Consider the following 15,371-nt stretch of genomic DNA (forward strand, 5'->3'; position numbering starts at 1 on the left):
AAGAAGCATGGTTAAACCTGACGCTATTTTTAGTCTTAAATTCTGAGTAGCAGCTTTCTAAAAACAAAAACAAACACTAAGTGCTTACCATGTGCCACACAGAAATAAGAAGGAAGGTCTCTGCCCTCACGGAACTCACAGTATAGTAGTGAAGACAGGCCCTGAATAACTGACTAATGAAATAATTACAATGGTAACACCGCAACAAAGAGATGCAGATGCTAACAGAACACACATCAGGGATCAGGGAAAGTTCTTAAGACATGGAAATAAAGAGATGCACTAGAGAGGCAGGCAGGTGCCTGAGTGACTCAGTCAGCCCGACACTGGGGAATGCAATCAAAGGGCTGCTTATACTGGATGCTAATTCAGATCAGGTGCCCAGTGAATACTGTTGGGGGGTTGTTTCCCGGTGTCCACAGCTTGCCTAATTGCAATCCATAGTACCATCGAGCTCATTCTGGTTGTAGCAGAGCCCTCTTGAACACTCGGCTCTCACATGACAGCCTTACCTGGAACAAGAGAACAGGCCTGCAGTTGTCTGATGATGTGGCTCAGCTCCCCCTGAAGATTAGCGCCACTGGAATTCTTGAGGGCTTCCAGCATGTTCTCAGCATCAACCGTGCCATCACCCTCAGCATCAAACTGGGCAAAGGCCTACAAGAGGAGAGATGCAGAACATCAGGTCTGTTCCAATTATTATTTTTTTTTTTATTTGACAGAGTTAGACAGTGAGAGAGAGAGACAGAGAGAAAGGTCTTCCTTCCATTGGTTCACTCCCCAGATGGCTGCCACGGCCAGCGCTGTGCCAATCTGATCCGAAGCCAGGAGCCAGGAGCTTCTTCCTGGTCTCCCATGTGGGTGCAGGGGCCCAAGCACTTGGGCCATCCTCCGCTGCCCTCCCAGACCACAGCAGAGAGCTGGACTGGAAGAGGAGCAACTGCGACTAGAACCTGGCGCCCATATGGGATGCTGGCACTGCAGGCGGAGGATTAACCAAGTGAGCCATGACGCCAGCCCCTGTCTGTTCCAGTTATTAAAAATAATTCTGAAGACCCTGATTTTAAATTTTCTTTTGGTTTTTTGGTTGCAGGAAGAAGAGTTCATAAATCATTCACAGAAAAATAAATTCAGGGTAGTGACTAGCTGTGTTTTTTTAAAAAAAATATTTATTTACTTATTTGAAAGGTAGAATTACAGAGAGAGAGGGAGGGAGAGACAGAAAGATCTTCCATCTGCTGGCTCACCATCTAAATGGCTGCCACAGCTGGAGCTGGGGCAGGCTGCAGGAGACTGGAATTTTACCATGGTCTCCACACATGGGTGGCAGGAGCCCAAATACTTGGGCCAACTTCCACTGCCTCCCCAAGTGCATTAGCAGGGAGTTGGCTCATAAGTGAAGCAGCTGAGATGAACTGGCACTCATATGGAATGCCAGCATTGCAGGCAGCAGCTTAACCCATTGCACCATAATGCTGGCTCCGACTTGCCGTGCTTTGTAGGGTATATGCAGATATGTGCATACAAAATGTTATCGTCTCATTTCTCCTCCAGGAGGGTAATTCCTCCTCCCCCAAAATAACTGCAGAAGGAAGCATCTACTGAAAATTTTTCCAACTTGCTGCAAAGGGCCAAAAACAAAGGCAGAATGACAAAGAGTTGTCTCAGAGGAGCTCCTCAAGTTTAGCTGGGCTTCTTTCTTAAATACTACTCTTGGAAACAAGCACTAACTTGGTTTATCTGCATCACAGCCTTGTTCTCACTTACCTTTAACCATAATCTCACTTGCCTTTTGCTTTGAGGGGAAGGGTAACAGTAGTATTGTATGTCTCTGTGTGCGCTTAAAGATTTACATTATTTACTTGAAAGGCAGAATGACAGAGAGAAGGAAAAGCACTTGGGCCATCTTCTGCTGCTGTCCCAGATATGCACTAGATCAGAAATGGAGCAGCTGAGATCTGAACAGGTGCTTGGATATGGAATACTGGCATCACAGGCAGTGGCTTAACCCACTGCACCACAACCCTGGTACCTGTGTGTGTGTGTGTGTGTGTGTGTGTGTGTTTAAAGAGGTATTCACTTTTAGAAATATAAAATGAAATATTTATGGATAAAATGTTTTGATGTCAAGACTTGCCTCAATTGGGCCAGTGCTTTGGCATAGCAGGTAAAGCTGCTGTCTGCAGTGCCAGCATCCTATATGGGCGCCGGTTCAAGTCCTGGCTGCTCCACTTCTGATACAGCTCTCTGCTATGGCTGAGAAAGCAGTAGAAGATGGCCCAAGTTCTTGGGCCCCTGCACCCATGTGGGAGATCCAGAAGCTCCTGGCTCCTGGCTTTGGATCGGCTCAGCTCCAGCTGTTGTGGCCATCTAGGGAGTGAACCAGCGGATGGAAGACTTTCTTTCTCCCTCTCTCTGCCTCTGTCTTTCCGTAACTCTGCCTTTCAAATAAATAATAAATAAACTTTAAAAAAAAAAAAGACTTGCCTCAAAATAATTTGTATAGGAGCCAGTGCTGTGGCGTAGAGGGTAAACCTGTTGCCTACAGTGCCAGCATCCTATATGGGCCCTGGTTTGAGTCCTGGCTGCTCCACTTCCAAACCAGCTCTCTAGTATGGCCTGGAAAAGCAGATGGCCTAAGTCCTTGGGCCCCTGCACCTGAGTGGGAGACCTGGAAGAAGCTCCTGCTCCTAGCTTCAGATTGGCCCAGTTCCAGCTGTTGCAGGCCATTTGGGGACTGAACCAGTGGATGGGAGACCCTTCTTTCTCTCTCTCTCTGCCTCTCTGTAACTCAGCCTTTAAAAAATATAAGTAAATCTTTATTTAAATTAAATAAATAAAACATTTAAAAATAATAATAGTAATAATTTGTATGGAAGAGGGAGAAAGTAGGTGGGATTTCGATTAAATAAAATTGGCCTTTTGGGAAAGCAGTAGAAGATGGCCCAAGTCCTTGGGCCCCTGCACTGGCGTGGGAGACCTGGAAGAAGCTCCTGGCTCCTGGCTTTGGATTGGCGCAGCTTTGGCTGTTGTGGCCAACTGGGGAATAAACCAGTGGATGGAAGACCTCTCTCTCTCTCTCTCTCTCTCTCTCTCTCTCTGTGTGTGTGTGTGTGTGTGTGTGTGCCTCTCTTCTCTCTGTGTAACTCTTTCAAATAAATAAATAAATAAATAAAGGCCTTGAGTTGGTACTTGTTCAAAGTGACTAGCAGGTTCACGAGAATTTATCTCACTCTTATCTCTATTTTTTTTTTTTTAAGTTTAAACATTTCCATTAAAAGAGGGAAAAAAAGGCAGATTATCCTCCATTATATTGGCAGAAAACTGGTGGCTGATTCTCTAGAGAGTGGTACAACATCTGTGGACCAGGCACATATTGAAATTTGGGGATTCAGGGTTACTTGTTAAATGTTAAAGATTCAACCTTCCCACTGGCAACCAGTCTCAGACGCTTCCAGGCAGGAGACTGGCACAGTCTTCTCTGGGAAACCCCTAAGCCCAAGGGAACAGGCCATGGCCATGGGCACTGGGACCTCGCAATGAAAGGGCCCAGAAAGTAAATCTCACAGTGAGGCTCAGACCACCGAGCAGCCAGTGTTTCAGTCCTTCATTTTTTAGTGAGTGGACAATCTAGGACCACTGCAAACATCTCAGGAAAGCCTAAATATAAAACACAGAAAAGCAACTAGGAGAAAAGAAAGACTATGCTGGGGGAAGAAAACTTCAAAAGGATGATTAAGGGGCTGGTGCTGTGGTGCAGTGGGTTAAAGCCCTGGCCAGCATCCCATCTGGGCACCGGTCCTAGTCCCCGCTGCTCCTCTTCCAATCCAGCTCTCTACTATGGCCTGGGAAAGCAGCAGGCCCAAGTGCTTGGGCCCCTGCACCCACGTGGGAGACCCGGAGGAAGCTCCTGACTCCTGGCTTCAGATCAGCGCAGCTCTGGCCATTGTGGCCAATTGGGGAGTGAACCAGTGGGTAGAAGACCTCTCTCTCTGTCTCTACTTCTCTGTAACTCTGTATTTCAAATAAAATTTAAAAAATCTTTTAAAAAAAGGATGATTAATATATTCAGAGATTTTAAAAGGTATTTTTAGTGCAAGCTTTACTGAGGTAAATTATTCACATACTATAAAATTCACCCTTTTAAAGCATTTAATTCAGGGGCCTGCCTAGCATAGCAGATTAAGCCATCACCTGCAATGCTGGCATCCCATGTGGCTGCTCCACTTCTGACCCAGCTCCCAACCAAAATCCTTGGGAAAGCAGAAGTGATAGCCCAAGTACTGGGGCACCTGCTCCCCACATGGGAGACTAAGGTAGAGTTCCAGGCTCCTGGCTTCAACTTGGCCCAGACCCAGCTGTTGCATACATGTGAAGAATGAACCAGTAGATGGAAATGGAAGATCTCTCCCTCTCTATCTCTCTCTAGTTCTGCCTTTTAAATAAATAAATCTTAAAAAAAAAAAAAAAAAAAAAAAAAAAGAATCAAAATGGAACTGATTCAGCAGTCACACTGGAAACCAGAAGGCAATGGGAGCAGGGCCATCAACATTCTGGAAGACAGTATGTGTGAGCATGAGTGTGTGTGTGTGTGTGTGTGTGTGCATGCATGCATGCTGCAGGGACAGGAGGGCTCTTTCTAACCCAGAAGTCAATACTCAGCCAAAATTCTATCAACTGCGAGAGTAAGACAAAGACATTCTCACATATCCTAGACTGTCAAAAAATGAACTACTTAGTAATCTGTTTTCCAAAAAACTACTAGGAGATGTGGCCACTGCAAAGAAGGAATATGCCAAGAAAAAGGAAGAATGGGGCCCAACCAAGAGAGAAACCAGACCTCTGGATTAGTTTCTGAGATGGCACCATACGGCAGGGAGACAGCCCATACTAAAGCAGGTCAGAAAGCTCTGGAAAACACAGAAGATGAAACTGACTGCCGGCCCATGCATTTGAACATAGTGAATGCTTCTGTTAGAGGAGACTGAGACAACTGGCAGTGAATCTAGGACTAAATACCGATAGAGAACAAAAGAAATGTACCATTCAATTGTGAACTCCAAAGAAAATAGGAAGATGTAAAAGAAAGTAATCATGATTCAGCCATGTAAAGAATTTACAGAGATACAATAACATAAACTTTGCGGCCAGCGCTGTGGCGTATTGGGTAAAGCTGCCGCCTGCAGTGCCGGCATCCCATATGGGCGCCAGTTCAAGTCCTGGCTGCTCCACTTCCGATCCAGCTCTCTGCTATGGCCTGAGAAAGCAGTGGAAGATGGCCCAAGTTCTTGGGCCCCTGCACACATGTGGGAGACCCAGAAGAAGCTCCTGGCTCCGGATTGGCACAGCTCCAGCCATTGTGGCCAACTGGGGAGTGAACCAGTGGATAGATGACCTCTCTCTCTCTCTGTGCCTCTCTCTGTGTAACTATGACTTTCAAATAAATAAATAAATCTTTTTTTTTTTTTTTAAAGAAGGTGAAAGTGAAAGACAAGGAAAGTCTTACCTTGTATGGTGGGAATATAACTGAAAAATCAGAGAAGTAATATAAACATTTGATTTGGAAACATACAGGTAAGATGCTCAAGACCCAGCTAAAAAATTGAAAAGTAATTGTTCTGGGGGGTGAGACACTGCAGTAGGGTGTAGGGACTCTCATTTTTTGTTCAAGTCTGTGGACTCTAAACTTAAGTACATGTATAACTGGTAAAAACAAAAAACAAAATTTTCATTTTCATTTACCTGAGAGGCACAGAGAGAGAGAGTATCTCCATCTGCTGGTTCCCTCCTTCCCTTTCCCACAGTGGCCAGGAGGAAGCCAGCAGCTGGGGACTCAATCCAGGCTCCCCGGTGTGTGAGTCAGAAATCTAACTGCGGGAGCTATCACTGCTGCCTCCCAGGGTGTGCATCAGCAAGAAGCTGGGGACTGCACCCAGGAACTCTGACGTGAGAGGCAGGTGTCCTGACAGGCAGCTTAACCACTAGGCCAAACACCTGTCTTAAAAGACAAAACTTTTAAGCATTTACCTTAAGCAATGTAATGGTGGGCACTGCGTTGCAGCAGGCTATGCCAGCACTTGGGATACCCACATCCCATATGGGAATGCCTGGAAGCAAGTCCTGCCTCGGACTCCTGCCTAATATTCTGCAATCTACATGTTGTTTTTGTAATAATAAAGGGGAATTTTTAAATACTAAGAAATTTTAGGCCGGTGCTGCGGCTCACTAGGCTAATCCTCTACCTGCAGTGCTGGCACCCTGGGTTCTAGTTCTGGTCGGGGCGCCGGTTCTGTCCCAGTTGCTCCTCTTCCAGTCCAGCTCTCTGCTGTGGCCCGGGAGTGCAGTGGAGGATGGCCCAAGTGCTTGGGCCCTGCACTCGCATGGGAGACCAGGAGGAAGCACCTGGCTCCTGGCTTCAGATCGGTGCAGCGCATTGGCCGTAGCAGCCATTTGGGGGGTGAATCAACGGAAAAGGAAGACCTTTCTGTCTCTCTCTCTCTCTCACTGTCTAACTCTGCCTGTCCAAAAAAAAATAAAAGAAAGAAAGAAATTTTATACAACCAAAATATAAAACGTGGAGCCACTGGGTGAGGAGGCAGCTGGCACAGAGGGCCAGCCTCTATCTGCCTGGGCCCCACAATGTGGATATGACAGGCCCAGATCAGAGCTGCTTCCCAACTTTCTTCTATAAAGCCCACTGAGAAATAACACTCACATGACTCAAGGGCTGAGGCTGGAACGGGTGTTACCCACTTAGTTGGGAAAGATAGATTAGGAAATAGTACTGAAGCACTCAATTCCAGGCACCCTGAAAAGCATTTATAGCTGATAATTATTAATTCTTCTTAACAATAATAATATTTGTTACTAAACTCCACATTCTGTATAGGGAGGTCAGGTAACTTGCCCAAGGTCACACAGCTAGTATGTGACTCTAAGGTTCTGTGACCCTGTTTCTCCTCTCATAGACTGATAGTCTCTGGGTTCCTTGCAGTCTACAGACCAAGTGCTTAAAACCTCTTTTAGGGAATTGGCATTGTGGTGCAGTGGGTTAAGCCACTGCCTGCAACATGGGCATTCTCTATTGGAGCACTGGGTTGAGTCTTGGCTCAAGTCCCAGCTACTCTACTTCCAATCCAGATTGCCGCTAATGCATTTGAGAAAGCAGTCGAAGATGGTCTGAGTACTTAGGTCCCTGCTACCCAAGTGGGAGACCTGGATGGAGTTCTGGGCTCCTGGCTTTGGCCTTGCCCAGTCCTGGTTGTCTTAGCCATCTGGGGAGTGAACCAGCAGACGGAAGCTATCCGTCTTTTCCTTTCTCTCTCTGTCACTTTGCCTTTCAAATAAATAAATCATAAAAAAAAATAAAAAAACAAAACCTCTCTTAGCTTCTGCACTTCCTCCTTCTATAGAACCTGCTCTCTGCACCTCTGCCCAGGTGAACTCACTGTCAACCCTAGAAGCAAGACTTGTTCTCTCAAAATCTCAAGACAGCACTCAAATCCCGCATCACCAGAACTGCCACACCCAAGGGCTGCTGCACCTGCAAATGCTGCAGGATTCACGTCCTCCCATTTGATTCCCACTGCTTACTGCCAATAAAAATTGCCTATAAGCAAGACTATAAAACTAATGACACTTTTGCTGTTTGTACACAAATTCTGTTGATCTGTCAATAGTTAATGAATACAATAAAAAGAACTTTCAAATAAACAAAATCAAAGACATTTTAGCTGAGGAAAAAAAGTCATAACCGCCTTGCTAACAGCTTCACCAAATAAATATGGAACATAACTACTGTGGACCCCACAGTGTGGATGCGGTGCATAAACTATCATAAGAGCTAATATTTACTGAGCATTTACTATGCACCAGGCAGAGTTCTAGTACTTCCCATGGATAAACTCCTGTCTTCCACAACAACCCCAGAGGTAGGCTCTGCCTTATTACTGGTGAGGAACAGAGAGTAAGGACTCTGCTTGAGGCCGCATGGCTAGTGGATGTGGGTCCTGGGTTACCTAATCCTGGATGCCACACTATCAACCACGCGGCCATGCGCCCGCAGACACTCCAGAGACTAGAAGCCCAGAAGGGGAGGGGCATTCAGAGAAAACAACCCTTGAACTGAGCTTTAATGGATAACCACGAGCTGAAGAACAGGAAGAGGGTGAGGCCACCCAGGATGGAGGGGACAGAGTGTGAGCACTGATACGGAGTGCACCGTAGATGGTGAGAATGATGACCTGTTTGGTGTGTCTGGAAAGGAAGCTGAGGCAAAAGAGGAAGAGAGGGACAGAAGTCAGAGCAGAGAGCCTGGCCAAATAGGCTGAGGAGCCAAGATACAGCACAGAGGGCACCACAAGGCCCCTGGAGAATCTTAAGGGTGGATGGGGCTGACTGTCCCAGACCCACACAAGCTCTCACACTGGAACGGACCTGGAAACGTGCCCTTGTGCTGCCTACACCCTTTCTCCAGTGTCTCTGTAGGTAGTGAGCCACCTTCTGTTATGCACATTGGTGATGGAAGTTCATGAGCTTTGGCCAGTTCCAACAGCAATAACTCTCTCACAAATGAATGGAAATGTGCCACCCCGAGGTTATCACCCTGTGGGGTCATTCAGAGCACATCTGCTCCCTTTGCCCCAAGACAGCCTGCAGCTCACGTCACCAGGAGCAGGTCCTGTGTTTCCCCCAAACCATCCATTCCTCAACCAGCTCTGAATCTGGTAGGGTTTTCATCCTTTTCCTATCCTTTGGGATCCCTGTAGTGTGCCAATAATCCTCAGAGCAGGGCTTCTCCAGTGTCAGTGACTGATCCACTATAAGAAATGCATCTTGTACCATGACCCAGTATACAAGCAAGTATAACTGATATAAAAGTTTCATGAAACAATACAGTACTTTGTCTCAGCAGATAGGATATACTCTGATAGTTGCTATTCCCTTCCATTCTGTTTCACTTTTTTAACATTTGTTAAGATTCACTATGTGGATTTCCAACCCATCACAGGGGCAACTTGAAACACTTTACCTTGCAATACAGGGCCCCAAACTCAACTCAGAACTCTCGGTGCAGTCTAATAGTGCACAGTGCAGCAAGTGGCGCTTTGCCTCTCTAAGAGCAATGTTCTTGGTTTCTGTGAAGCCAACACCTGATCTGCTTCACTCTCCCTCTCCCTCCCTCTTCAGGCATCCTCCTCTCCTCACTAGGTGCTCTGCCAACCACACAGTAACTACTCAGGCTAAGAGGAAACCTGGATTTGAGTAGGGGGCAGATTTACCACTTATCTCTATGAAACCTAGCATAAGACTCTTGACCTCCCTAAATCTCAGTTCCTCATTCTGCCAACTCTCCTGCCTGTGGCTTACTGTAAGCATACAAAGGTTCATTAACTAGATGATGCCTGGTCAGCTGCACAGGCCTGTTTTCAATCTAGTTAGAAAGCCATATTGATCCACCTTGCAGACAAGAGACAGGAATGTGGACTGGGTGACTGTAGATTTCCATCCATTTGCCTTCGCCTCAGGGCAGCATGAGGTTGAGCTCACACCCTCTTTCATTCCAGTTTAACCTCCTTAACCACTATCGGGAGCCAGACTACATGGCAGAAATGAAAATGGATCCCAGAATCATCACACACCAGGAGAATGTGGGCGCAGACCAGCAGAATGCCACGCAGCGGCGTAAACGTGAAGGCTGCATGCTGGCTCAACTTGAGAAACACACGCCTTCAAAGTCAAAACAAAGTCTGGGTCTGATCCCAGTTCTGCCGCCGGTTGACCAGTTTACCTATCCATTTAAGACCTTAGTTTATTCATCTGTAAGACTGCATACAGCGTGTAAAGGGCTGTCACAGAGACTGGAGTAAACAGCAAAAGGGAACAGGAACACCATTAATTACAACTTTTTTTTTTTTTTTAGTTATGTATAAAGCATTGCTCTAGGTGCTTTACATGAACTAAATCATTTAAGCCTCAATCCAATTATGTAAGGCAGATACTTTTGTTAGGCTAATTTTACTGATGTAGCAACTGAGATACATGATGGTCAAGTCCGGGTGACCAAGATCACCTGGCTTGAGGTTTGATTGAAGTAGGATCTGCCCACAGCAGGGTGGCTCCAGGCCCAGTTCTCTCAAGCTCCAGCTAAAGAAGCACAGTGGAATGGGCAGAGTCATAAAGCGCAAACTCGCCAATGCCATAAACAGTCTCAGTACACCTATATTCAGCAGGTTATGGAAGGGAACCCTTCGTGGGGAAAGAGAGGGGGCAGGTGGCAAGCAGTGATCACAAGGTGCAGCAAGCTCAGACTACAGACTGAGTCACAAAGTAGCATCATTTCCCAAGTCTGGCCCTCCCACCTCAATGTATCTGCATGTTACACTTTCCAAACAAAATATCCTTTTCTTAGCCAAATCCTTCCTTCCCTCCTTCCCACAGGCAGAGTGGACAGTGAGAGAGAGACAGAGAGAAAGGTCTTCCTCTTTCCGTTGGTTGCCCCCCCAGCAATGGCTGCTGCGGCCGGCGCACCGTGCTGATCAGAAGCCAGGAGCCAGGTGCCTTTTCTGGTCTCCCATCGGGTGCAGGGCCCAAGCACTTGGGCCATCCTCCACTGCACTACCAGGCCACAGCAGAGAGCTGGACTGGAAGAGGAGCAACTGGGACAGAATCCGGCACCCTGACTGGGACTAGAACCTGGGGTGCCAGCACCACAGGCAGAGGATTAGCCAATTGAGCCACGACACCGGCCTCCACTCTTTCAAGCTTTCCTTTAGGGAAGCTTTCCTCAAATTTCATGCTACTGTTTAAGTCCTTCTCTGTGGAACCTGAAAATAGAGAGGACATAGGATGAACAAGGTCTGAAAGGATGGAGGTGGAAGGAGGTAGCAAAGGACAAAGTACCCTTATACAAAGGCAACTAAAAAAGGAGCTGGCTAGGGCCTGGCACTGTGGCTTAGGGGGTTAAGCCAAGGCCTGTGATGCTAGCATCCCATATGGGTGCTGGTTTGAGTCCTGGCTGCTGCACATGCAAATAAGCTCCCTGCTAATGCCCCTGGGAAAGCTGCAGAAGATGGCCTAAATGTTTGGATCCCTGAACTGATGTGGGAGACCCAGATGAAGCACCTGGCTTCATCTTGGCCAGCCCTGGCTGTTGCAGCCATTTGGGTAGTGAACCAGCAGATAGAAGCTTGCACTCGCTTGCTCGCTCTGTGTGTGTGTGTGTGTGTGTGTGTGTGTGTCTTTAAAAAAAAAAAAAATGGAGCTAGCTAGCCAGAGAGCACAGGGAGACCAGATGGAAAGGCATAAGAATCTACATGTTACTGTGGCATTCAGATATGACCCTGAAGGAAATGGGGAGCCATTGAAGTCTCTAAGGAAGGCAGTGCCATGATGAAGCACTTTGGAAATCAGGGAAAGGCAAAATAGAGCTATGGTCTTTTCATCTGTAGCTCTTCTGGATCATAAATCTCTCCCAAACAGCCAACATCATCATCTTGCCACAGCAAAGCACACAACCAAAATAACCTCCGACTCACCCTGGTTCTTTCCTTTTGTACTGCCTCATCACCACCAATGGCCATGCTCACCAAAGGCTTCCTGTGTGCAGCAGTAGGCAGGCAGACGGCAGGGGGCCTCACAGCCTAGTTACAGAACAAGGCCAGATGGCACACTCCAAGGGCCAGAGGGCCAGTATACCAGTCCAGAACAGGAGACAGGAGCCGCAGGGCTAGAGCTGCAGGCACCATGAGAGGAGCCACCTGCATCATGCCACAGAAGGCTTGGTGCTGACCAGGTGACAGTGCCAAGGTAGGGAATCTTTAACTGAGGGAAGCAAAGTCCACACCCAGGACAAGGCAGATGTCCCACTAGCTGGCACAAGGCTCATGCAGGGTCCGAGTGAGACAGACTGGCCTATGAGATCCAATCCACTCAGAGGAATACGGATTTGATCCCTAAGTTAGTAGGGAGGGTAGGCAATGCTTAAAGTCTGCTATGAGTTTATGGTGCACATACACAAATGACACCTCTCTGTCTTAAAGATAATGCCAAGCAATATCTCGTTATTCAAAGGTTGCAATGAGGCCTGTACCGTGTTCAAACTGCTAAACCACACTGAGGGCACTACAGGTGAAACTACTGAGCGCAGGCTGCAAGCCAGTGAGATCAGGCTAAGAGAAAGAGTACACAGCCCCTTCCTAAGGGCTTACAATCCAATGAATTTCACAAGAGGAACACCAAAGCTAACACAGCAAATTAATATAAGATCTATTCATGTTCAGTTCTCACCTTAAAGCCATCTCCTATCACCCTAGGCTCAGCACTTTGTTCTGCCCTAGGGTCTACATGATTTTCTAGAAGCATACCATATTAAGAGCACAAACATCTAATCTCCAACCTCTGAGGTCAAACAGAAACTTAATTTCTGTCTTCTACACTGGAGTCTATTAAATATTGCTCCCCGCGGGCCAATCGAAGAGCCCTCCTCCTGGACCACACCTGCCCTGAGGAAAGGTGTGCTGTACTATAAAAAGATAACCTTCCAGACTCTGGCCCATGGTACAACTCTTTATGACACCGCTTCAAGCAACCAAGGTACAGGAATGTGAAAGCAAGACAGCTGGGAGGGCATGGATCTCAGAGAAATTTAGGGGGCCAAAGAACAAGTACATTACACTTGGAAATTCTTAGCTTTGTAACAACTCATGTACCAGTGAGAGCCGATGGTGTGTTCTACCACATTAGCTCCCATAACAATGAGTGAAGGGAAATGGCTCATCATTCTAGCTGCTACTCTAAAGGCATTCTATCGCTATTTCACAAAAACCCTTGTATTAAACCATCACAGTTCATTTTCAGAGGCTTAGCTGTAGAACTGACTATGGAGCACACACAGAAGGTCTAAGGACAGACCTGTTTTTGAGGCTCAGAATCAAATGCACAGCCAACTTTTACTTTCTTCAGACAGCCCTAATGTAATTATGCCTCACTCTCAGATGGCACAACCACAGTGATGATCACAACCATTGGCTAAGCTTTCACCTGGAGTCACAGCTGCTCTCTTCACTGAACCAGTGCTAACTGGGGGCGGGGGAGTCACCAAATCCAAGTACAAGTCAAAGCCCAGCTTCCCACCCCGCCCAAGGTACTTATAAATCACTTTAAGTTGACGCTAAGTATTTTAAGGAAAACACAGGATACTTTCTCTCTCATTTGGATTACCCATGCCAGCGCTCCCCTAAAATGAAGGAAAAAACTAAAATAACAAAAAACTGAAAAGTGAATTATGTATCCTTTAGACTAGAGAAGGAACACAGGCAGGCAGCTCCCGAGAGGAGTGAGAAGCTGTCCTTCCAACAGACATCCTCGCCAGACCCTGCGGGGTCCTCAGTTCAGTCCCTGCTTCCTCCTCAGCTGCAGCCGTCGTCACCCTCCTGTCCCCACGGCTGGCCTAAGCTCCAGACGCCTCTGACCATGCTGTGAAGTGGGCAGCGAGACGAGGATACGGACGTGAAAGATGAAGTGCAAGCACATCTTTGGTGAGTTCCAAGTATGGACACTTACTACCCTGTCACATAGCTCTAAACTGTTCCGGGGAATTCTATAAAAATAAGATAACAGCTCTCAACACTTTAGAAATCACCTGTCCTCAATGCTATGCTTACGATTCCCTGATGTTTCTTTTTGCCATATATGTGACTACTGTGTCTTATAAAAAGATGCAACCATGCACAACTTTCTCTTCCCACATATTTCTGACTGAATGGCCTCTGGATTTAACTGTGCAAAACAGTCCAGGGCCAGGATTTAGGTTCTCACGGAGCCCCATGTTTTCATTCATGATCACAAGAAAAACAAAAAGAAACACATCAGAAAAAGAAGAAATAATGTAGCTCTTCTCTCACACAGCCTACCCCATGTACAAATGAGAAGACTGCCTATTCCAGGCAGGTTTCTCTCCTCACCTCCAGGCTGTACGTCCAGTAGTCTGAGAGACAGCTCCACTGACCACATTAAAATCACATGGTCAAAACCAAACTCAATGGAGTCAACGCTGTGGCGCAGCAGGTTAAGCCACAGCCTGTGGCATCTGCATCCCATGTGGATGCTGGTTTCAGTCCCAGCTGCTCCACTTCTTTTGGTCCAGCTCCTTGCTAATGTGCCCAGGAAAGCAGCAGAAGATAGTCCAAATGCTTGGGCCCCTGGCATCCATGTGGGAGACCCAGAAAAAGCTCCTGGCTCCTGACTTCGGCCTGGCCCACCTCGGGTCATTGCAGCCATTCAGGGAGTGAACCAGGGATGTAAGAGCTCTTTCTCTCTCTGGCTCTCCCTCTCTCTCCCTGCAACTCTGACTTTCAAATAAATAAATCTTCTGGGTCTCCCATGAGGGTACAGGGGCCCAAGGACTCAGGCTGTCTTCTACTGCTTTCCCAGGCCATACCAGAGAGCCGGATCAGAAGTGGAGCAGCTGGGACTCGAATTGGTGCCCATATGGGATGCCGGCACTGCAGGCTGCGGCTTTACCCGCTATGCCACAGTGCTGGCCCAAAATAAATAAATCTTTAGAAACAAAAACCCCAAACTCATCTTCCCCCTCCAGATCTTCCTTTCCTTAACAAGGTTCTTCTCTCAATAAATAGCACTGCCACCAAAACAGGAAACAACTGTTCACGTCAGTGATATAGAGTCATCTTTGGTTTCTCTCTCCTGGTCCTCTACCCACACTCAGTACGTCTCCAGTACTTTTTCTATCGCCTAATCGGCTCTCAGTTGTTCACTGCATGCCATTTCACTGTCACCAAATCCTTTACCTGGACTGTGATGTTAGCAGCTTAAAAAAATAAATAAATAAATAAATAAAAACCAGGTACTCACTTATTTGAAAGGCAGAGTAAGGGGTGGGGGAGGGTGAGATGGATCTTCCATCCATTGGTTCATTTCCCAAATGCTCGAAACAGCAGCCAGGGCTGGATCAGGGCAAGGCCTCTCAACTGATGATCTCCTGGGATCCATTCCAGCTCTTTCCCATTTGATTCTCCCCAATGTAGGCAAAATCATCACCACACTTTGCCTAAAACTCCAATTTCCAAGCTCTGTAACAGGCTCAAAGGACCTGTACGTCTGTTCCCTGCCTGCTACTCTAGCCACAGGAGTCAAAGATTGCTAACTACAACTCAATCTCTGTTCTCCTCTTCCTCAGAGACTAAATCCTGATTTTTAGCTGAATATGTGGTCATAGAATAAGGATCTTTCCCAACTTCTCTTAAAACTAAGTGTGGGGGCTGGCAGTGTGGCGAAGCAGGTAAAGCCTCGGCCTACAGTGCCAGCATCCCATGGGGCATCAGTTCAAGTCCCAGCTGCTCCACTTCTGA

General features: G+C 46.9%; 1 protein-coding gene across 6 annotated transcripts in view; it reads right to left on the reverse strand.

Annotated features, from left to right (window-relative positions):
* ZZEF1 (zinc finger ZZ-type and EF-hand domain containing 1) overlaps window positions 1–15,371 on the reverse strand; it is a 130,189-nt gene that overhangs the window by 111,086 nt on the left and 3,732 nt on the right. For all 6 annotated transcript variants that reach the window (XM_070061242.1, XM_070061240.1, XM_070061244.1 and 3 more), the window contains exon 2: window positions 513–657. In XM_070061242.1, coding sequence (XP_069917343.1) covers window positions 513–657 — 145 coding nt within the window. The remainder of the gene's footprint in view (window positions 1–512; window positions 658–15,371) is intronic.

The sequence above is a fragment of the Oryctolagus cuniculus genome, chromosome 17 (assembly GCF_964237555.1).
Source record: "Oryctolagus cuniculus chromosome 17, mOryCun1.1, whole genome shotgun sequence".
NCBI classification, from domain to species: Eukaryota; Metazoa; Chordata; class Mammalia; order Lagomorpha; family Leporidae; genus Oryctolagus; species Oryctolagus cuniculus.